We start from the raw sequence: 25083 nt of genomic DNA, 5'->3' as shown, positions 1-25083 counted from the left end.
TGGTGCTCTCGGGCATAATCCAGGATTGTCTTAAACATGTGTTGAGGGAAATCTTACCTCACACTTAGGCCCAATCCCGATTCCCTTTTCTACCCCTATGGCTCGTTTTCGAGTGTGACTCGATTCGAAGCTAAGGCCTTCTAACAGAGCCACAAGCCATAGGGGTTGAAATCTACCACTATGAATTGGGACAGCCCTTTAAGACGTCATCAGGAGTATCGTAGAAAAGCATTGACGCTTGCGACTCATTCACAACTTCACTTTTACGCTATCAAACAAGTCATCAAATAAAAAAGAACAATGCTTCATTATCAGACCATGACAGAATAACGGCGCTCTAACCTGTATGAAACCTGTGCTCCTACCCTGCTAGTCTGCACTGATTTAGGACAACAGTGCAACAACTTCGCGGCTGAACTTTAGTTAAATTTACGGCGTCATTTACCATCAATGGGAAACATGGAAAAATGCATGACATCCATATTTAATTTTATGACGTTCCGAAATCCGAAGTGACAGGAACGCTGGAGAAACAGCCGCTGTCCACTGCATTCATTAACTACATGTCCTTGATGAGTCTCCCGCTCACTGCCTTCCATCAAAAATGTCACATCCATCAATAATATTACATAATAACAACTGCTCGGATTAGATTGCGAGTTGTTTTGGTATGCCGCAATACAATTTATACCACCAAGGGGGGGGGGGGAAATTCGCGCCTATCATGCACGTATCAGCCTGTGGATAGAAAACTTGAGATTTCTAGATTTCATGATTGTACATCTCTGAAATGTTAATCGCGCACATTTCTATGGGTCAGTTGCCGGGTCAGAGGAACAGGGTGACTGTCAGCAGATAAGACAAATGCGCAGATATGTGGAAGTGATCAGGCATAACAGCGATTTTTTTTGTTATGCTTGTTATAAAGAAAAGGTCTAATGCATTGTAATGACATTAAACGAACGTTTGATAGATAACTTTACATATGTACCATCATCCGCTGTCAAACGCCACAGGTAATAATTGATTTATGATTGTACATCTCTGAAATGCTCGACTGTCATGCAGCCTGTAACGTTAGACACACAGCACATCGGCATAATAACGTGTTGTTGTTGTGCTTGTTATAAAGAAAAGGTCTATATGCATTTAAATGAATGATACAACCCATTAATAATATTACATAATAACAACTGCTCAGATTAGATTGCGGGTGCCGCTACATGGAAATAGGTAAAAATGTGCATCGTGTACAAGTCAGCCGAACGTTTGACAGATAACTTTACATATGTGTACCATCATCCGCTGTCAAACGCCACAGGTAATAATTGATTTATGATTGTACATCTCTGAAATGCTCGACTGTCATGCAGCGTTGCGTTACTGTAACGTTAGACACAGCACCGACATAAAAGCGATTTTTTTTGGGTTATGCTTGTTATAAAAGGTCTATAATGCATTGTAATGACATTAAACTAAGATAATAAGATGGTTATCATTTAAAAAATCTTTATTAATAAGTAATTACAGAGAAAGTAAAATGACATTTCCGCATTGAATAGAGCGACATAAGATTTCTGTAGATGATTCGCAATGCATCGTGGAATCAAGGGGTAGCGTACCCCTATGGCTTCGAAGCTAGTCTGGTCCTGGAATCGCTCGAAACGAAGTCATAGTTAGCCCTCGAAATGAAGCCATGGCTCGATGAAATATGAATTGGGACAGCCCTCCCCCTAAACGTGAACGTGCAAATCAAGCCATAGGGGTGAATTGGGATTGGCCCTTACTGGCATGCCTCAACATGCAACACAGAAATTCTTCCGGAATAAAAGGATGTTAACTAGAAATTCTAAGTAAATATACCACATATCATATCACAACTATTACATGTAAACATGACATTACAAGGAACATCTGTACAATTAAATTCAAACAGTCCTCCACCCCATCACCTGTATATGTTCAGCGCAAATACAGGGCAACGAACAGTATTTGCTCTCAAAAAGCAACTGAGACGACCCACAGAAGTCTGCTTTCGTACGGCAGCATCAGACCATGACCTTTGGTTCTCTGGTACGGGAGGGTTGGGTTAGACGTCACTTAAACGTTGGTCTCTTTGCGCAAGCGCTTCATGCGTTGCATGTTGTTCTCCATGGCGGTTTGGTTGGTGATCTCTGTGGCACAGCTGGCAGGAAACCAGCCCCTCTCTCCGTCCCGCATCCTCTCCCCATGGCACCAATCTAGGACATGGATTATTATTATTAGGCTGTATTATTGTCAGCTCTCTTACATTTTCTGCAATGTTCTATTCCGAAGGAGCCCACAGGGTCCCATTTCAAATGAAGGGTGGTGGTGGTGGGATTCCAGGTTCCCTACATCGCAAAGTCCCTGAGAAGCAGCCGATTTAATGTTCAGACATATTATATTATATTATTTTGAAAAATATAAATACATCTCAGCGTTGTTGAAAATCAATGACACACTCGCTAGTCAACTAACAGCTTGTTTTGTGAGCCTGCTAACAATGTAAAGTAGTGTTCTAGTTAACTAGCTAGCTTGGGGATTACTCACCCAATCCATTGCAATATTTTGGCTTAACTAGCGAGTGTGTGTTGTGATTCTCAACAACGTTGAAATGTATTTCAATTTTCCAAAATAAAAGCGAATAGTTTTTTGATTGGTTGCCGACTTGTTCCCCCTTTCACCAGCCGCTGTCACATATTGGTATGATTCATGAAATGTTGAAAACAGTTATCCAGGGGTGTTGAGGTCTGACAATCAACGCTGCAACATCTCCAACTTGGAACCCCACCAATGTGCCCTGACGCCCCACACTGTCCTCACCGTCTTCCCTCTGCAGGACGATGACCACCTCCGCCTGCTGCAGGCCCAGCTCGTCCGGCACCTTAGGCATGTAGGCTTTGGTGGCTTCGTATTGAGGCAAGCCTGAAACCAACCATAAAGGCCCACTTTTTACCTCATAACATCGATAAGATGTGAGAAAGCGATCAACAGGACTTTTTTTTTCTTTTGACGCATTTACTGTTGACTAACCTAAACGTAATTTGGAGAGAAGCAATACTAATGGAATGTTTCGGCGTCTTATGACGGAGCCCTTACCGTCTTTATCGTGCACTGTCTGCTTGTGCTCCCGAAGTGCGCAGACCCAGCGGGCTCGGTCCACCCTGGGGATTGAAGACATATGAAAAATGCCATAAAACTACTGGACGCAGACCGACGGATAGTATAAAGCAGCTTGTCGTCAGTAGAGGGAGCTAGACTCCACGTTGTGTCGTGAGTTTGCTCAGAATCGACCGAAACAACGGGTTTCAAAGGACATGGCCCGGGTTTGCTCAAAATACCAATTGACATGATTTTATAAAAATGTATCCCGTGGCTGTTGCTGACTCATTCCACTCGTTGGGTTTATTAAGCCTCTTGCTGCAAGCATTGTGGTCTCTGGCAACATTCAAGCTCAGGATAGAAACTAAAAACGAGTTGATCGTTGAGTATATGAAAGAGAGAGAGAGAGCTGCTGCTTACCTGGACTCAGCGACCAAGGCGATCTGCTCTGGTCGGCCCTCGCTGTTCTTGCTCATGTTCAGCCGGAGAGCGAGGTGGCTGGAGTTCCCCTTGGTGGCCGGAGACGTGTGACCTTCCTGGTCTTCGACTTCTACGTTCTCTAGAGTGGCGTAGTCCATCACCACGTAGCTCTCTTCACTGACACGTGCACACACACACACACATTAAATCAATGGAAGTATAGTTGTGACATATCACTCAAACATTAATGTATGTACAATATAATAACTAGGGTTACCAGGTTTCTTTCCCCCCTAACAAACCCCTCCCTTGTGTACATTTGAGAGGCTGCTCAAGCGTCCCAGAACCATTGTGACCTGAACACTGGGTCACAGGAGGCCCTTCAGTGCTTTGAAAGGGACACCAGCACAGCGGGATATTGCCTCCTCTCACTGTTGACATGGATAGCCTTCTCTTTTTCATGCTCACGCACGCACCCCCCCCCCCCCCGTCTGTTGAGCAGACGTGTTGAGGGGGGGATCTTCTAGGAATCTCAGGCATGCCCAGCTCCACTCCCGGTCTCCCTCCTCCTCCTCCCCCTCCCCCTCCCCCTCTCCCTCTCCTTCCATTCCTCTCCTCTCACATCTGATGTTCCTTGACATCTCCCAGCTGGCCTACTCAGCCCCCACAGGGGTCGTGACCTCGGCCTCCGTTGACACATTTGACTACTCTTCAAATGTGTCAGGACAGTCACAGAGAGTTGAATGTGTGCACTAAAACTAAGATGGGAGCAGATCTGGGTTCTAGTTTTTTTTAAAACGTTTAATCTTGATCAGAATTATCCTGATTCTTTTCTCTGATCCAGGATCAGATCGAGCTGGCTGATTTACCCTGTACGACTCAAAATCAGCCAGATAGATCTGATCCTGGATAGCAAAAAAAAATCCAGATTTGTTTTTCCTGATCCAGATTAAACTTTTTGAACAACTGGGCCCTGAAGACACATCACATGACTGCCTATTCCACTGCCATGGCTAGTTGTACCAGCATGCTTGCCATAATGTGTGGTGGTGACTCTCCAACCATGACGCGGAGTGGGACTTAGTGGGACTTCAGTGTGTGAAGTCAAGTAGCTAATATAAGCTTTGTGTTACACGTAGGCGTCAAGTTTCTTGTACGCTTTTTTTTCTGGTTTACTAGCTTTTGGTTCTGCTAACTATGAGCTAGGGCTGTAGCTAGGGCTGTAGATAGCCAACTGAAAGACTAATGAACCCTACCTAATCGGACAAGAAAACTGTAAGCCTCTATGTTACATAAATCCATGTATTCAACAAGCTCAAACCCACTACATTCTGACGGCACACATCGAAACTCTATACAGGCACGGGAAACATTTTGACCTCGAGGTGCGTTAGGTGTGCTGCGCAGGAGGCTAGCGGAGGTAGGAATCAGAGGATGGAGCTCATTGTAATGCACGGTATGCACGGAAGGAGGAATGGTATCGAACACGTGTTCCGTGCATTACAATGAGTCCGTCTTAAGTGTGGGAGTGCTCAAACTACAGATCACACTGTTGATGAAGGGGACGAGGCACCTCTTCTTCTTGGTGACGATGAGCACGTCGTTGAAGAGGAACAGGTAGTAGCTCTTGTTGCTGAAGGCCTTCCAGAAGATGCTGAGCTCCTCCGTGCCGACGGCCAGCTCCCCGCGCTTCTGCAGCCACCGCGACGACGACACCAGGGGGAAGGGCTGCGGACAACATCCGTTCAGGAATAATGTACGTGTTTATTTAATCACAGATAATGAGTTGGTGTGTAGTGTATGTTGTGTTTGTAGGTGTCATTGTGGTAGGAAGTTTGCTCGTCCAGAAATGCAGGCTAGCTAGGGTTAGGGTTAGTAAACAGGCTAGCTAGGGTTAGGGTTAATAAACAGGCTAGCTAGGGTTAGGGTTGATAAACAGGCTAGCTAGGGTTAATAAATAGGCTAGCTAGGGTTAGGGTTAATAAATAGGCTAGTTAGGGTTAATAATCTGGCTGGTTAGGGTTAATAAACAGGCTAGCCATCATAGACAGAGTTCACCATGTGTAAGCTAGACAAACATTTCCCTCTGCACAAATGTACTGTATGTACTTAGGCCTCAAGAGGGGGAATGTCATTAGCAAACATGTGGTAGCAACTGGATTATCTAATGAGATGAGCCCCAGGTGTATACTAACTGATAAGTCTCACACCACATCCAATTTTCCCCACAGTGTTTGTAGTGATCTAGTGATCTATCCCACTACAATCTGTTTGTGTGTCCAAAGAACACAAACGCTCACACACACACACACACACACACACACACACACACACACACACACACACACACACACACACACACACACACACTTCAACCCCTAACGAGAAAAGTTCATGGTTTGTCATTTAAGCAATATCACACGAGAGGGAGTGTGTTATACTGAATATCAGCACGGCTGTGATTCGGTCATAGGTACGAGGCCGCCAGGCCGAGTACCGAAGACAATCACAGCCGTGCTGATATTCAGTATAACACAAGACCTCGAGTGTGATATTGGTTTTATACAACAGTTCTACAGCGCAATTTATTAATTAACAGTAATAAGTGACAACAGATTATTATTTGTTTGTTTATTTAATCATTTATTTTGGCTCCGTCAAGAAAAAATAGTTCCCCAACGGGACTGTTCAACTGGACTGTTGCCTAGTAACCTGAACACAAACTAGCTACTTTGTATCGTGGCAAGCTACTTTGTATCGTGTACATTTATTTGTACATTTCCATGTATTGTGCAACCAGTGAAATATGACTCGGTTGACAGTCGCTTTGGTGGCATGTGTGAATGTGATTCAGAGTCAGACCAGTTGACATCAGACAGCACGCTGCTCCATCGTTTTCTAGTGTGCACATTATAGTCAAATATCAACATGAGTCAACTCTCTAACAATGAATACGGTGAGGTATCGAGTAGTACACAGTCTATTCTAGCACAAGCAATTGAATCAGACGCGCCTCTTGAACTCACACTGACAAATGTCCGGAGGTTAGAACAGCGGTACGATGGCGCAGGTCCGCTCTACAATGTAGTCTAATTAACGGTCATTTAGAACACCTGTGCGGCGGAGTGATACATCTAGTTAAAAGTCCCAGTGCTGTTATACTGTATATCGTAACTCATGGAATGCCTCTTGTCCAATCAAATTACTTGGTCGGAACTAACTGTTGTATAATGTTTTACATAGGTTCAGCACTAGTGTGAAAGTTAGGTATATGAGCTGTTACCCAGTGGTGTAGTTTAGCTTTTTCTAGTGGGTATACTGTGATTTCTCCCTCCCAGCCTCATATCGTTCATTTCGGAACGCCAATAAAAAATAAATATGCCTGTCTAACTGTCTCCCTGTCTAACGTTATATATATACAGTATATATATATAAATTAAATGTTATAAGGCTGATCTGTGCATGATCGTGCTGCATTTTGACATATTTCATGTCACATCTCCCCCCTTTGATGGTATATGATGCTATAGTCAGTCCCAATGGTCCAAAAATCAGTGCTTCGTAACACAGACGGGGTGAATTTTATGAATGAAAGTGTGAAAGTTCTGTCACAAAACGCTGTTATGTATCCTCACACATTTTTAAGTGGGTATACGGAAATCCTTGGCCTTTCCTGTGGGTATACGGCGTAGTCCTGCGTATCACGTAGACTACACCACTGCTGTTACCCACACCTTTAATGACATGTCTGAGATGAGATGCATAGTACCTCTTAATAAGTCCATATATGGGTATATGTGGAGTCAGTTCTCCAGCTAGTGATTTTCTTACTTCAGGATAAATATGCTAATAACTAAGCTTCATATTCTGCAGTAGTTATGATTGAACACTAACACTTTTATCAATGTCTTTTTATCCGTTAGCTTATTAAATGTTAAATAAATGTAAATCTTATTAAATAAAATATTTATTTTTCATTTATTACTTAATGAGCACTTTGAATTTCCCCAGTTGTATGAAATGTGCTATACAAATAAACCTGCCTTGCCATTGCTTGGGGACAATGTACTCAGGACTTTTGGACACAAGATTCATTTTGTGCGACATTGACAGCATCGAGGAAAACATGTAGGCTCATGTGCTGTGTGAGGACTGTGAGGCGTGTGTGTGTGTGTGGGGGGGGGGGGGGGGTGTGAGCCTGCCTTGTACCTTGATCTTGCCGAAATCCATCTGCTTCTGAATGGTGTACATCTGCTCCGTTCTCTCCATACGCCTGGCTCCATCGTTGCAGCTATTCACCAACTGACAAGACGGTGACACAGAACAGCAATAAAACACTCTTACAATACAATACTTTTCATAGTGGATACCAAAAAACAAGTCATAGGGGTATAGCAAAAGGAAATCTATGATTGTGTCTAAAATGGTACAGCACTGTACAACATCAAATATCCAGATACATTTTTTATAAATGTGTTCTTTGTTGTTGTTGTTGTTGTTGTTGTTGTTGTTGTGTCCTGGTTGAGTTCCCTACCTTGCTGATGGCCTTCAGAGCCCAGACGGCAGCAAAGTACTCGGCTGTTGTGTTTGGGGTCTTCTGACAGATGGTCTAGGTGTGCGTGGGGGGGGGGGGGGAGGATAAGGATAAGGCTGGGTCTCAAATAGCTCATCCAACTGTATGCATCCCCCTGTACCCCAGATAACAAACACCAGATAATCACCTTTTGTACATCCCCACAGATAACTTTGTGTCGCCCCCTCAGATACCAAACACCCTAAAGTGTGTCAACCGTGGAAATGCCGTATTACTAGACAGCCATGTCCTCCTGATACCGTACCAATTTATTTTATTTTTTATTTTAAACTAGCCATATACTCCAGATTCGATTTTTTTTTTTTTTTGCAATCCAGGATCAGATCTATCTGGCTGATTTTGGAGTCGTTATAGGGGGAAATCAGTTTTGAACAACTGTGCCCAGAGAATGGATATCCAACCTGGCTGTTATAAGGGTAGTACCAGACAAGTCCATTAGGGGGCGATCACAGCCTCCCTGTATAGTCACACCATAAACGGGGGTAGATAACCCACTGAGAAAGCTCCAATCCCTAATTTGTATTCTAGCCAAACGGCAGCCCTGCCGGGTCATGGACTGACAGTTCATGAGACCACCGTGATAGCTAGATCATGACAGGGTAAAGACAGTTGTACTAAATATCATGCAGCATTTCGTGACGTTACAATTATAAGGTTCTATCACCATTTTTGTCAAAAGGTACCAAGGTGTTTATTAATGCCTGTGTGGTGTTATTTTTAAAATGTTGACATTTTTGAGTTGGTCATTCATAAAAGACAAAGGTTCCATCTCACAAAACATAATGGGATGTAAAAACGTTGATGCTCAATATCTATGAACTACCCTAAACAGAGATAGAACCATATCATTCTAAGCTCACGATTTATGAATATTCCTCCAGAATCAATTGGTATGATTGATTCTGATGATGTAGTATCTGCTACATAATCATTCATTCAACTGTACCTTTAATAGATCCTATCGGTTGCGTTTACAAGCGGTCTTACATTGCAGTCACACTACTAACAAACCGCTAGAGAAATACATTCAACATCTCAGGACCCCACAGACATAGGATATCCTAGTGATGGGCTGTGCTCTGGTTAGCAGCCAGTGATGTAGGTGACCAGGGGTAGACGGGGAGGGACTCACGTCCAGCAGCAAGGGCAGCCGGGTGACTCTCTGCATGGGCAGGATGAGGAAGGAGATCATGGGCAGGCTTCCACAGTTGCTGCTCCCTTCGATCCGCTTCAGCACCTCCTTAAAGGCAGTGTTACTGGCCCTGACACACACACACACACACACACACACACACACACACACACACACACACACACACACACATAAAAACACACAGACACAGACACAGACACAGAGACAGAGACAGAGACAGAGACAGAGACAGAGACACAGACACAGACACAGACAGAGACAGAGACAGAGACAGAGACACAGACACAGACACAGACACAGACACAGACACAGACAGAGACAGAGACAGAGACAGAGACAGAGACAGAGACAGAGACACAGACACAGACACAGACACAGACACAGACACAGACACAGACACAGACAGAGACAGAGACAGAGACAGAGACACAGACACAGACACAGACACAGACACAGACACAGACACAGACAGAGACAGAGACAGAGACAGAGACAGAGACACAGACACAGACACAGACACAGACACAGACACACACACACACACACACACACACACACACACACACACACACACACAGGAACATCAGGATATCACACTTTCACCTCTCTGATCTGCCGTGAGTAAGTCTTCAAGGTGCAGGCAAGGGTTTCCAGCCACTTCTAGATCAGAGTCCCTCTCCAAAGGCTGTGAAACCTTTCTAACCTCACGGTGGGCTAAACCAGCTCACTCACGTTAAGCGAGTGAGACCCCGTGGATGGGAGGAAAGAGTCCGAAGGCTCCAATAGTGAGCAACGTCGGCCATCTTAATCCTCATCTTTGGAATCGACGTGATGAGACAGAATCCAATACTGCAACTAGCGTTTGCATTTCTTTATACCGTTTACTAAAACAGTGAATAATCACAGTTTTCTGAAAACATGGTTAAAGACACAAGGCACAATGACAACATATACTGTGTGGAGTATGTTGAGTTTGTTCATTTTTGCTCTGCTCAGCAATATTTGCTCAAGCAAATTGAGGCCCAGTGTGAGTGGGTGAGTGAGTGAGTGAGTGAGTGAGTGTGTGAGTGAGTGAGTGAATGACTGTGTGAGTGCGTGAGTGAGTGAGTGAGTGTGTGAGTGAGTGAGTGAGTGTGTCCGTCCTACTACCTGAGTGTGTGAGTGAGTGAGCGAGCGTGCGTGAGTGAGTGAGTGTGTGTGTGTGAGTGAGTGAGTGAGTGAGTGAGTGAGTGTGTGAGTGAGTGTGTGAGTGAGTGTGTGAGTGAGTGTGAGTGAGTGTGTGAGTGAGTGAGTGTGTGTGTGTGTCCTACTACCTGAGTGTGTGAGTGAGTGAGCGAGCGTGCGTGAGTGAGTGAGTGAGTGAGTGAGTGAGTGAGTGAGTGTGTGAGTGAGTGAGTGTGTGAGTGAGTGAGTGTGTGTGAGTGAGTGTGTGAGTGAGTGAGTGAGTGAGTGAGTGAGTGAGTCAAACTCACAGCAGTTTCTGCAGCGTCCGCTGCTGGAAGGTCTCGTTGGAGCAGTACACGATGTAGGGCTCGAAGTGGTGGGCCGCGTGGTTCTGCGCAATGTCGCTGATGTCCTGGATCAGGGGGTTGTCATGGTGACGCTGCTCAAGGTCCTCGAAAAACCTGGAGAGAAGGAGAGAGAGAGAGAACGCATCGCTTAACTGTTCCTCTCTCTCTCTCTCTCCTCCCACGGCTAGGCTACCTGATCTGGGTTGTTATGATCATTTATGCAAATGACGCTCAATCTCTTAATCTTTTGCCTGAGACTGCTAGCCTGCTACAGACTGCTAGCCTCCTACAGACTGCTAGCCTCCTACAGACTGCTAGCCTCCTACAGACTGCTAGCCTGCTACAGAAAATTGGGTATATGTGGAGTCAGTTCTCCAGCTAGTTATTTTCTTATTTCAGGAGAAATATGAAATATTTAAAACTAAGCTAAACACCTTCAGATTCTGCAGTAGTTATGATTGAACGCTAATACTTTTATCAAAATATTTGAGTGGAAAAGGTGGCCATTTTGCTTTTATTTGTTAGTGAAGAACTATTGCTAAGAGGACACTGCTGAAGAGACAAAAAGGCCTACACAACAAAAGGCCACAAAAACAACATTTCAGTAGAATGTAGAACTCCGTTTTAACACGTATCCACCCATTAGAGGAACGTTTGTTGCGACACGATGCCCGTTTCAACATAAAGTTGTATTCATTTATTCATAAATCGATTTTCACCTTCATTTCAATAAAGCTATGCCCTTAACCACCTATTCGTATTAGTATCATTTCCGATGTTCAACATGCGATTATCCAGTCCCACACCGCTCTCTTTTCACTGAGAAACAAGTAAACTGACACCCACACAAAAACAAGTCAAGCCAGGGAGCACATACGCCACGCCGCACCCCAACTCCCACCCTTCCCACACTCACACACATACACACACACACACACACACACACACACACACACAACACACACTCTTGCATGCACCATAACTGATATGCAAGTCTAATCTGCCATATTTCAGCAACCCCCGCCAAGTGAGAAGTCACTCCCATCAGTTTCGACAGAGATCCATTTAGTGCTTTTACATTTCAATGGGGGGGGGGGGGGGGGGTAGGAGGAGATAATATGCTATGGATAATGACTTCTTCAAATGCTGTCTATACTACAACCATTAGCATTCACAGAACACAGCAGAACAACAATGAAAAAGGCTTTGAACACTGCCTGCTCTCAGGGCCGTCAGCGTGTGAATCCTGCCAGACCCTACACGGCTGTAGAACCTGTTTGGGCGGCGTGTTCAAACACGTTCTGTGAGTGGCGAAAGTGAGAATCTGGTTCCCCCCCTACAGCTAAAAATGACCTTTTTTTCCACTCAGGGAAAATCTACCTGAGAACTTTAGGAATCACATAAAACAAGAACGTTCTTGTTTCTTTGACTAGGATGGAATATTGAGGCTTGGTGTCCTATGTAGATGACTGTTTACTAGTTGCGCATGTTGAAATCTCATCTAGACATACCACTGTGAAGATTCCAATTGTTAACTGTGGGTGACTATCATTGAAACATTTTTGTCGTTCTTTCATTTAAGCATGATGTTTTGAAAACACCGATAGCATCAAGGAACCGTGTGAGCACGGGGGAGTGAGTGTGAGCTAATCCTCCAAGGTCCCATTCTGCCGCTCTGCAGTAAATTCCTTCTTCTGATAGTTCATCTGCTATCTCCAGGTAGAAAACGACAGAAACATGCAAATAATGGAACAGACTCTCTATCTCTCTCTCTCGTACCTGGGTCACGTTTACACACATCAATGCAATGCAGGTTAATCTGGGAGTATAGTCAGGTATCTGGGAGTATAGTCATGTCTCTGGGAGTATAGTCAGGTATCTGGGAGTATAGTCAGGTATCTGGGAGTATAGTCAGGTATCTGGGAGTATAGTCATGTATCTGGGAGTATAGTCATGTATCTGGGAGTATAGTCAGGTATCTGGGAGTATAGTCATGTATCTGGGAGTATAGTCATGTATCTGGGAGTATAGTCAGGTATCTGGGAGTATAGTCATGTATCAGGGAGTATAGTCATGTATCTGGGAGTATAGTCATGTATCTGGGAGTATAGTCATGTCTCTGGGAGTATAGTCAGGTATCTGGGAGTATAGTCAGGTATCTGGGAGTATAGTCATGTATCTGGGAGTATAGTCAGGTATCTGGGAGTATAGTCATGTATCTGGGAGTATAGTCAGGTATCTGGGAGTATAGTCATGTATCTGGGAGTATAGTCAGGTATCTGGGAGTATAGTCATGTATCTGGGAGTATAGTCATGTATCTGGGAGTATAGTCAGGTATCTGGGAGTATAGTCATGTATCTGGGAGTATAGTCATGTATCTGGGAGTATAGTCATGTATCTGGGAGTATAGTCAGGTATCTGGGAGTATAGTCATGTATCTGGGAGTATAGTCAGGTATCTGGGAGTATAGTCAGGTATCTGGGAGTATAGTCAGGTATCTGGGAGTATAGTCAGGTATCTGGGAGTATAGTCATGTATCTGGGAGTATAGTCATGTATCTGGGAGTATAGTCAGGTATCTGGGAGTATAGTCAGGTATCTGGGAGTATAGTCAGGTATCTGGGAGTATAGTCATGTATCTGGGAGTATAGTCATGTATCTGGGAGTATAGTCAGGTATCTGGGAGTATAGTCATGTATCTGGGAGTATAGTCATGTATCTGGGAGTATAGTCAGGTATCTGGGAGTATAGTCAGGTATCTGGGAGTATAGTCAGGTATCTGGGAGTATAGTCATGTATCTGGGAGTATAGTCAGGTATCTGGGAGTATAGTCATGTCTCTGGGAGTATAGTCATGTATCTGGGAGTATAGTCATGTATCTGGGAGTATAGTCATGTATCTGGGAGTATAGTCAGGTATCTGGGAGTATAGTCATGTATCTGGGAGTATAGTCATGTATCTGGGAGTATAGTCAGGTATCTGGGAGTATAGTCAGGTATCTGGGAGTATAGTCATGTATCTGGGAGTATAGTCAGGTATCTGGGAGTATAGTCATGTATCAGGGAGTATAGTCATGTACAGGTGCAACTCAAAAAATTTGAATATCGTGCAAAAGTTCATTTATTTCAGTAATTCAACTTAAAGGATTAAACTTAAATATTATGTAGACTCATTACATGCAAAGTGAGATATTTCAAGCCTTTATTTGTTATAATTTGGATGATTATGGCTTACAGCTTATGAAAACCCCAAATTAAATATCTCAGAAAATTTGAATATTGTGAAAAGGTTCAATATTGTAGGCTCAAATGTCACACTCTAATCAGCCAATTATTCCAAAACACCGGCAAAGGGTTCCTGAGCCTTTAAATGGTCTCTCAGTCTGGTTCAGTAGAATTCACAATCATGGGGAAGGCTGCTGACCTGACAGTTGTGCAGAAAACCATCAGACACCCTCCACAAGGAGGGAAAGCCTCAAAAGGTAATTGCGAAAGAAGTTGGATGTTCGCAAAGTGCTGTATCAAAGCACATTAATAGAAAGTTAAGTGGAAGGAAAAAGTGTGGAAGAAAAAGGTGCACAAACAACAGGGATGACCGCAGCCTGGAGAGGATTGTCAGGAAAAGGCCATTCAAATGTGTGGGGGAGCTTCACAAGGAGTGGACTGAGGCTGGAGTTAGTGCATCAAGAGCCACCACACACAGACGGATCCTGGACATGGGCTTCAAATGTAGCATTCCTCTTGTAAAGCCGCTCCTGAACAACAAACAACGTCAGAAGCGTCTGACCTGGGCTAAAGAAAAAAAGAACTGGTCTGTTGCTCAGTGGTCCAAAGTTCTCTTCTCTGATGAGAGCAAATTTTGCCTCTCATTTGGAAACCAAGGTCCCAGAGTCTGGAGGAAGAATGGAGAGGCACACAACCCAAGACACTTGAAGTCCAGTGTGAAGTTTCCACAGTCTGTGTTGATTTGGGGAGCCATGTCATCTGCTGGTGTTGGTCCATAATTTAAATTAATAATTTAAATTATGGTCCACAATTAATGGTCCACTGTGCTTTATTAATGTAGCCCAGCTACTAACGTGAGCTATGAGCATTTCAATAAATAAGTCCATTTAATAAATAAGCATCATTTCATGGTTATGTACACGGTTATTAACATTGTTATAAGTTTATAATGTGTACTTGTTTACAAACTCTAATGTGAGTTCGCTCATTGGTTATATGTCATTCATTCATTTCTTTATTTCATTGGTCCATCGGGAAGAGCTAGCCAATTAAATGTATGCTGAGAGAGAGGGGGCGGGACTTTGTACTAATAGCGTTAGGTTGCGTGTCAGAATGTTTGAGGACCTCGTCGAGGAAGTAAGACTTGTTGTGTATGCTGTGTGTATTAACAATTCGGGAATCAACGAACAGTTATTCTTTTGGATGTTGGTGCACATTGAAGCTACCAGAGGTAAATACATATGTCTGGTGTTTGTTTATAAGCTACATCTACTCGTTGTAGTATGTTATATTTGACTGTAGAGCTAAGAGTGATAAATTGTTTCTAGCTTTATCAAAACGAAATAGCTATTGGATTTTGTAGCTCAGTGTATTCTGTTAATTCAGAATTGGAAGTCGAGAGACCAAGCCAAAGGAAAGCTCTCCGTTGGACAACGGAGACCGTTTCCAATCGCCTGGGGTAACTCGAGACCGTCCATTGAATCTTCGCGTCAGTGTACTTCAATCATTCTCCTGCGCTCGTGGGAGAGCGCTGGACCTCATCCCCCCTCATCTCTGCCTCTATTTACACCATCTTTCAAACCCCTCGTTTACCTACGAGTTCCCCACGAGGTTACGTGAGTACTGAACCACGCACAAGCTTTTGTTTGGACTCGTGTGGACGAGTGAAGTGGCCATAACAGTTTCAAGGCCCCCTGCTCACAAGCAACGTCAGCTGCAACGGTAACACTGGTTAATGGACTGAGTTACAGAGTGCGTGTGTGTGTGTGAGTGTGGGCCCACCTTTTTATTTTACTGAATGATATATTGTACAATTGTGAATCCTTTGAGTTGACTTTGAGTTTATTGGAAACATTACATTTATTTCCTTGAAAGGAATTGGAATAGGCTTTGAGCCTATATTTTGTTATGTGATATTGTGATATTGTCTGTTGACATTGTATTGTGAATATTGTCTATTGACTTTGTATAACATTATAATTGACTACCAACACTTTAAATTTAGCATTTAGTAAATAAATATATACCCTTTGGTATTTGCATTTAAAGCCACTGTGTTGTATCATAAACAGGTAATAGGCAATTCATATGATAATTAAAACATAAATACATTAAAAGGATTAAAAAGGAAGTCCTATTTAAAATTACTTCCACATAGTTAATGGAGGCACTGATCGTCATAATTTGAATAGTTTATTATTACAGGTAATACCGCCACTTATTTAAAATAGAACTCAGGCCCCGCCCATATGGCAGGGGTTACATTAAGTCCACAGTCAACGCAGCCGTCTACCAGGACATTTTAGAGCACTTCATGCTTCCTTCAGCAGACAAGCTTTATGGAGATGCTGACTTCATTTTCCAGCAGGACTTGGCACCTGCCCACACTGCCAAAAGTACCCAAACCTGGTTAAATGACCATGGGATTCCTGTGCTTGATTGGCCAGCAAACTCGCCTGACCTGAACCCCATAGAGAACCTTTGGGGCATTGCCAAGAGAAAGATGAGAGACATGAGTCCGAACAATGCAGAAGAGCTGAAGGCCGCTATTGAAGCATCCTGTTCTTCCATAACACCTCAGCAGTGCCACAGGCTGATAGCATCCATGCCACGCCGCATTGAGGCAGTAATTCATGCAAAAGGGGCCCAAACCAAGTACTGAGTACATATGCATGATTATACTTTTCAGAGGGCTGACATTTCTGTATTTAAAGCCCTTTTCTTATTGATTTCATGTAATATTCTAATTTTCTGAGATATTTAATTTGGGGTTTTCATAAGATGTAAGCCATAATCATCAAATTTATAACAAATAAAGGCTTTAAATATCTCGCTTTGCATGTAATGAGTCTATATAATATCTAAGTTTAACCCTTTAAGTTGAATTACTGAAATAAATGAACTTTTGCACGATATTCTAATTTTTTTAGTTGCACCTGTATCTGGGAGTATAGTCATGTATCTGGGAGTATAGTCAGGTATCTGGGAGTATAGTCATGTATCTGGGAGTATAGTCATGTATCTGGGAGTATAGTCAGGTATCTGGGAGTATAGTCATGTATCTGGGAGTATAGTCAGGTATCTGGGAGTATAGTCAGGTATCTGGGAGTATAGTCAGGTATCTGGGAGTATAGTCATGTATCTGGGAGTATAGTCAGGTATCTGGGAGTATAGTCAGGTATCTGGGAGTATAGTCATGTATCTGGGAGTATAGTCATGTATCTGGGAGTATAGTCATGTATCTGGGAGTATAGTCAGGTATCTGGGAGTATAGTCATGTATCTGGGAGTATAGTCAGGTATCTGGGAGTATAGTCAGGTATCTGGGAGTATAGTCATGTATCAGGGAGTATAGTCAGGTATCTGGGAGTATAGTCATGTATCAGGGAGTATAGTCATGTATCTGGGAGTATAGTCATGTATCTGGGAGTATAGTCAGGTATCTGGGAGTATAGTCATGTATCTGGGAGTATAGTCAGGTATCTGGGAGTATAGTCAGGTATCTGGGAGTATAGTCAGGTATCTGGGAGTATAGTCAGGTATCTGGGAGTATAGTCAGGTATCTGGGAGTATAGTACAGTACATACAACCCCTAAATATATCTAGCTAGTACCATGCATCTTTTCTTTGTGAGGTCAGAAGAAAAAACAAAAATGATTGTGAAAAAACACCAGTAAGTTTCAGACTAAAACCCTTCGAAAACCTGGGACCGATATTCTCCTTCCTTTTGGAAGAGCCGTGAAGGGAACACAACAAGCCTTACCTTTTGCTGACCCCGTGGATGACGGCGATGTTGGAGAAGAGGTGGTGGTGTTCCGTGGTGGTCAGCGTGTCCCGGAGCTCCTTGCTGTCCTTGAAGTGGGTCACCAGGATGCTGAGGCTGTGCTGGTACGAGAACTCTGACGTGATGATCTCAAAGATGGCCTGGTCAAACCACCACAACACAAAACACGGCTGAACTCTCTCATTTCTGTTTTTTGGATGTTATTGAAGACGGTAGGACATTGACGCGAGGGGGCAAACATTAGCCTGGGAACACTTTAGTATTTCTGATTGGACTTGGTAGAACCAGTTCGTTCAAGCGAGGACATGAATGTTTCGGACTTGTTCATCAAACGCTTTAGAAAGGGAGAGCTGAGGATTGTGTCAGCGTTAGAGGCTTAGAGCGTCAGGAGAGCCGTCAGAATGCGGCCTTACGACGAGTCGGCTTCTTCATCCCCCAGGGCCACGTTCAGAATACCTCGCCTACCGCGCCTAGAAACGCACTTCTGGCAGCAGGTATCTAACATTCTGTATTCCCATTTTGGAAAACAGCACACGCCTATCTGACTTAATATGGTGTTCCAGGGCATTACACACTCAAATCAAATCAAATCAAACCCTCTGCCTCGTAACATCTCTCTATTGGCCAGCAGAAATTATCTATGAGTTCAAATCTAGATACGATTTTTCCCATTAAATTCTCATGTCCTTCGATAGCATTGAAGGGCTACACTAGGAACCATAGGCTTTTGAGGCTTTTGAGACAGGTGACATTGAAACAACAGGGTAAGACAACAGGAGAGCAACAGTGGACTGGAGTCGTCGAACAAAAGGCAGGGGAGGGTGTGGCTGTTCCCTGGGGAATGGAGTGCACACAGAGTGAACCTTGTTATTGACACAGGAACATGACTGTGTTCACACTACTCATAAAGTGTTCTGGTGGGCAGTGTCCTCCACAGTAAACTAAACACATAGCTAGCTACACTAGCTACAAGTGACACAGACACAGTCGCGCACGTACACACACAAACACACACGCACACACACACACACGTACGCACACGCACATGAGCGCACACACACACACACAAACACACGTACCTCCTGACGCTTCCGTTCCTCAGCTGAGATCCTCTCCAGAATGCCTGCATCCTTCACCTTTGTAAAATGATAACAGAACAAAATATGACGGAATAAAATATCAGAAAAGCAGTGTAGCACAGCAGACCTGTATCCAAAACATACGTTAAAACACCTCCAACCACATCAGACAGACCAACACCCTGCCAACATTTAAACAGGCCCTCAAAACCCACCTCTTCAAGCTGGCCTTCACCAGTTAACCCCCACCCCCTCCCCTTCCCATGTGTCCCCAGCACTACCTTAATTAGGCCCCTATTTATTTTTTATAATTTTTTAATAAAAATATATATATATTACTACTCGACCTTTTCAGTTTGTAATGTATCTTTGAGTGTCTAGAAAAGTGCTATATAAGTCTAATGTATTATTAAATACTTGACTTCAGCCGTACTTGCAGTAAAACTACTGGAGTAGTCCCAGAAGTGGAAACGGAAGTCACTGACATAGTCATGTGAAAAAGATAGGACACCCCACGAAAACCTTTGTCATAACCTTTAGCTATATATAGTATATACTGTTTGAAAGAAGACCAGATATTGATTTGTCCATATTTCTTAAACTAAACATTTAACGGGGTGTCCGAATTTTTTCACATGACTTTTCACGTGACGGTATGACCCAGGTCTGATAAACTGTATGTTGCTTCAGCAGTGAAAGTCCCATGGGGGCAGTCATATGCCATTTAAATGGTGTATTCTTCAATCTCAGGCTCGGGCTTCCATATACCCATGCCCCTGCCAGTCCCCCTGGGAGACCCATCTGGTGAGGAAAAGGCGTGTTCTAGATTACCGTAGATTAGATTCAAACCTTTTGTCATTGCACACAGTACAACAAAATGTACTTTTTTGCTCTAGTCACAAGGTCAGCTATAGTCAGTGCCCCTGGAACAATTAGGGGTTAAGTGCCTTGCTCAAGGGCACAACAGCAGTGGAAGGCACCTTAGATATGATGCCGGCAACCCTCCAGTCACCAGCTCACATGCAGCTCCCTCCTGAGGCGGGGGATCAAACCAGCGACCTTTCCGATTGCTAGCCGGGCCTCTCTACTCAATAAAGTGTATTAACGTCAGAGTGCTGGCCGTATCAGATACTTGTCAGACCCCTGTGGTCTCTCTACCTGTGGCAGCTGGCTCCAGGTGACCTGCGCTGGCCTGTAGCTCTTCACCACGATGCCCTGGTCCTCCCCGGCCGGCTCCAAGTGCACAAAGTCATCCTGGAGCTCCTCCTCTGCATGCTGATTGGTGGAGTGCAGCCCTCTCTCCCGGATCTCCTGGTAGAGCCTGGGATCTGTCCCATAGGAGACCAACGCAATCCAAAAATATAAGGTGATTCTCCACACTACGCATGGGAATGTCCCTTTTTGTCGTGATGTACATTACTTTTACGGAAAAGGAATTAGGAAAGAAGAAGACAAATGGAAATGGCCTTTGGGAACTAAAAAAGAAAACGGAGGACATGATGGAATCAGATTCCGTACGCTGACTGCATTCCGATTCAAGGATTTCCTTTGGCATTTTTAATGCTATTCCCTGAGGGTGCAGAATAATGCTATTCCCTATTCCTTTTTTCAATTGAGGATATGGGCTTCTGTGGCCTGGCCTCTCAATAACATTACCAGCTGTATTCACTGCTGGACTATATCGTTGACTATATGCTCCAAACACAGACAGCATACAGACACACACATTTGGCTGTGTTTGTGCAAATTAGGATTATAATATCACGCTAATGTGCTATTGAAGACCGCTACACACTCTCCAGAATGAGAATCTTCTGGAACGCAACTGTAAAGTACTGACTGACTGTACATGGGGGGTTATAGAAACGATAGCGCTTTCATTCACTGTACAGAGAGATGTCCACAGAGATGGCACCAAAAAGGCTTCTCCCACAGGGACCCCTGAATAACTTTTCTTTGAGATTCATTGTAACAAACACTACTTATTATCAGGGATCCATCTATGAATGTCTGTTTGGGCGACCATTCTCTGAAACAACCAAGGACTGGGATCCAATCAGTGAACTGAGAAATCCTCACAAGCAATAGCAGCCAATAGACATAGAATTTCGGTTCATCTCTCCCAACTGCCAGGATATACATTTGAGACTGAAGCCTTTTAGGTCTTCTGCACCTATTAAACCCCTGTAATACCAGTATGGGAACCCAGGGTTTGTGTGTAAACAGGACTTATACAGACTTATAGGGCCAAAGTGCCGTCAGCAGGGAAGCAGTGACACACCACGTACCGTCTTTGAACGATCCCCCGTGCCTCTGGTTCTTCTTCCTCCCCAGGGTTCTCTGTGTGTGTGTGTGTGTGTGTGTGTGTGTGTGTGTGTGTGTGTGCGTGTGTGTGTGTGTGTGAGGGGGGACAGAAGCACCACAGCCTGAGTTAATCACACAGGAATGCAACGGCCTCCAATAAGACAGCGAGAGAGAGAGACACCACTCCATCTCTCCTCTCTCACTTCTTTCCTTCTCTTCCTCTTCCCCCTCCCTCCCTCCCTCCCTCCCTCTCTCTCTCTCTGTTACTCCCCACTCATCCAATTCGGTCAGTGCTTTTTGGTCCATGCAGAGAGTATTCTATTCATTTATTTCCCACCCTCTCTCATGCTCTCTCTCTCTCTCTCTCTCTCTCTCTCTCTCTCTCTCTCTCTCTCTCTCTCTCTCTCTCTCTCTCTCTCTCTCTCTCTCTCTCTCTCTCTCTCTCTCTCTCTCTCTCTCTCTCTCTCTCTCTCTCTCTCTCTCAGGAGAGCTTCATATGACAACTGTGACAGCTCACACTGCACTTCTGCATTATTCCAATACTACAGACGTATTATGAACTAGTTGAGTTTGAGTTCTGCAAACAGACACTTTTGATACTAAAGCCGTCTGATACTAAAGCAATCCTTCACATGACAAACCCTCCATATTCTCATCTAATGTTTCAGTGTCAATGCTGGAAACAACAACAACAACAACAACAACAACAACAACAGCTGCTCAACCAAATGATTGGATGACAGATTTGAAAGGATGGGTCTATGAAAAACATTCAAAAAGCTTTTTTTCCTGCGACAGGGCAGAAGCAGAGTGACCCCCCCCCCCCCCCCCCCCCCCACACACACACACACACTCCTCCACTTGCCTTGCGTCCTCTCGTCGTCCTGGGGCTTGGCGCCCTGTCCTCCTTCACGGGCTTCAGCATGGACGCCCCCCCCCCTCTCTTCTCCACCATGGCCTCTATGTTCAGGCTGGTCACCGCCGCCCTGTACGACTTGTTCCTGCGGTTCCTCCGCAGAGCGAAGCCGTCCCCGTCGCTGTCGTAATCCTCCCAGGACAGGTGGGGGCCCTGGGTGGAGTGGCGGCTCCTGCTGGGGGAGGAGGAGGAGGTGGCCTCCAAGCCCACGGGGTAGGTGACCACCGTGGTGTGGTGGCGGTGGTTCCTGTGCCTGCTGGCTGCCGCTAGGCTCTTGGGGATCAGCTGGTGAGTGCCTAGCTTCAGCGCCGCGGGGCTCCGGGTGCTCAGCACCACCTGTGGCTTCTGGACTGACGCCGGCTCGTTCGGGGACGTGGTGGGCGAGCCTTGCGGTCGGCTGCCGTGGTCGTCTGTCACGACTCCCAAGTCCCCGATGCCACCGCCGTCCAGTTGGAGGTCGGAGGAGAAGCGGCGCTCCAAGAGGAGGGGGTCCTGGTCGCCCGCGGAGCCGTCCGACTGTCTGTGGGACATGGCTCTACCCTGTCAGCGCTCTCACGGGTCTCCCTGGTCCTGTCAACACTCTCACGGGTCTCCCTGGTTCTGTCAACGCTCTCACGGGTCACACTGGTTCTGTCAACGCTCTCACGGGTCTCCCTGGTTCTGTCACAGCTCTGCCTGGTGAGCTCGTTGTTCTCTGCAGAATCCACAAAGGCTACCTAGTGTCTGTCAGGACAAGACATGAGAGGATTAAGGCTTCATATTCAGGTTGTCATTAATAGCATATTGTGAGCCAGAAAATGTTCTGCTTCGAATGTGACTGCTAGAAAAAGGTTTTCCCCGACAAATGGGGGGTTCCCAAATCTCTTCCAGTACCGAAACTCGTGATTCCACCTCATCCCCAGCACCAGTCGGCCGTGTCCAAGCTCAGATGAATAACATGGATCAACCCCGTGACTCAACACTCAGCCTACTGCACACAACAGCAGAGAGAAGGATCTCCAACGCAAATCTGCACCCACACACACACTCTCATTTATATTCCCAGTTTATATAATAAAGACGTGTCCATTGAAAGAAACTGCTCAACACGCCGAAGTAACTGAAGCTTATGACATGACCATAATTCTGCAGCAGGTAGATTTGTTACCAAGTCATAAATCATAAGTCATAAGTCCTAATAAGTCTATCAGTGTTCTAAAACAATTATGAAAAGTAGTTGGTTTGCATCTGTTTGATAATAGGCCTGCTTCATTTGTCAGTTGCGTAACCTCAATTGCGAACAGGTTTATTCTTATCAAACATGTTTAATAAAGACAACGTTGTAGGGACACATCTATAAATCAGCTGATCAAACATTAAGTGGCAACGCAGTATTTATAGCAACTCCATTCCACCCAGATTCATGTTTCATGTCAATCGTGTTCATAGAATCAGACGGACAGTGCACGTCGCAAAAACCTGCCCGACTTTTCCCGAAGAAAAAAAAATGTCTGTCACATTCCCACGACTTACGACAGCAATGTTACTGCCTTGCACAAAACCATCATGGGAATTCATGTACAACTGTAGCCTTACTTTACCTGTCCGGCTCTGGAAAAGACATCCTCTTGTAAACAACTTAGTGTGTTGGCGAGTGTTCCCCTGAATAGTTGAGGAATGTTTCAGAGAATATACGACAGTACATATAATATATGTTGTTCCTTCCACTTCCTCCTCTGTTCCCACAAGGAGCCCCTCAACACTGCATGTACGTCACTACAGGTGAGGTCCTGTCAATTAAAGGGTGCGTTCGTAAATACGCTGTGGAAATCTGATCAGCACCCATGGAATGCCTCTTGTCTAATCAAATTACTTGATTCCTTTATGACGTTGAACCCAGTGTGCGCTCCAGCGCTGTCAGAGCGAGTTTACGAACGCACCCAAAGCCAAGGCGTCAAAGCAGGGAGCTCTCAGATTTACTAAATCATTTTAAAACAACCAAAGGTTTATAGAGCAATACGAGGTAACAACATGTACAGTTCATTGTTTGTTTTAATGTTAAATAATAAATCATAAACATTTCACCAGGGGGGTATTCCATCAACGTCACTAAAGGAAAATCTAGGTTTCTTTTTTGATAAATCTCGCGAAATCTATCTAAATAAGCTTGGATTTTCCTTTAGCGACGTTGATGGAGTGCCACCCCTGCTCTATCAACCTAAGACCGTAGTAGTATTATGTCGTTTCATAAAGGCCATAATGTAGGACTGTGCTCTAAACATTCTCCAAAAAGCCCTCCAACTTCGAGAGTATTTCTACTGCAGTGACGCCCTCCGGTGGAAGTGTGAACACATTGCACGTAAAAAGAGGTGGATCAAAGAATATCTGTTGATTCAAGCATATTCTACAAATGTTGTGATTAAAGATTTATTTAATTCCGTTTGACAGTCTGAAAATATAGTTGTACATTAATGAACGAACATTCTATGTAAGCAAGGCTGAGAACTGTAATATAAAGTAGCCTAATATTGGAACAATAAAACAACAACGTATTGGGTTACTATAGAACAGGGGTGCCCAATACGTCGATCGCGATCGACCGGTCGATCGCAAAGGTAGTATGGGTAGATCGCATGGCATTGAACAAAAAGAAAAAAGAAAAAAAAAACGGAAAAAAAAAAAAAAAAAAAAGTTCGCCTATCATCCATCCTCACTATGGCTTTTGCCACTTGATTGACGTACAGGTAAGCCAGTCTGAGATCTGATCTTTTCACCTACACCTAACACGCGGTTCACCACGCATGCGCAGTCAACAGCACCAACTACAAAATACAAAATACCTGCGAGACTAATTACCTAGTTAGCCTTCCAATTTCTACTATTTACTATATAATACTAAATAAAGGCTATACAAATGAGTGGGGAAGCTGGACCAAGTAAGAAACCAATAACGTATAACTTCCATCCAGAATGGGAGGAGGACTTTTACACAATGTG

General features: G+C 44.3%; 1 protein-coding gene across 1 annotated transcript; it reads right to left on the bottom strand.

Annotated features, from left to right (window-relative positions):
- Nucleotides 1-1525: 1525 nt before the first annotated feature.
- Nucleotides 1526-23819, bottom strand: arhgef16 (Rho guanine nucleotide exchange factor (GEF) 16). Its single transcript, XM_080535045.1, has 15 exons — nucleotides 23688-23819; nucleotides 22057-22830; nucleotides 21176-21227; nucleotides 20046-20215; nucleotides 18888-18944; nucleotides 17788-17948; nucleotides 10763-10915; nucleotides 9270-9399; nucleotides 8078-8152; nucleotides 7753-7845; nucleotides 5117-5271; nucleotides 3544-3720; nucleotides 3121-3185; nucleotides 2845-2946; nucleotides 1526-2240 (listed from the first exon to the last, which is right to left on the bottom strand). The coding sequence occupies exons 2-15, from the start codon at nucleotides 22636-22638 to the stop codon at nucleotides 2101-2103; spliced, it is 2112 nt and encodes a 703-aa protein (XP_080391171.1). The 5' UTR covers nucleotides 22639-22830; nucleotides 23688-23819; the 3' UTR covers nucleotides 1526-2100.
- Nucleotides 23820-25083: the final 1264 nt, after the last annotated feature.

The sequence above is a fragment of the Nansenia antarctica genome, assembly GCF_963989245.1.
Source record: "Nansenia antarctica genome assembly, chromosome: 6".
NCBI classification, from domain to species: Eukaryota; Metazoa; Chordata; class Actinopteri; order Argentiniformes; family Microstomatidae; genus Nansenia; species Nansenia antarctica.
Note: the sequence above shows the minus strand (reverse complement) of the source record. Positions and strands in the feature narration are given on the sequence as shown.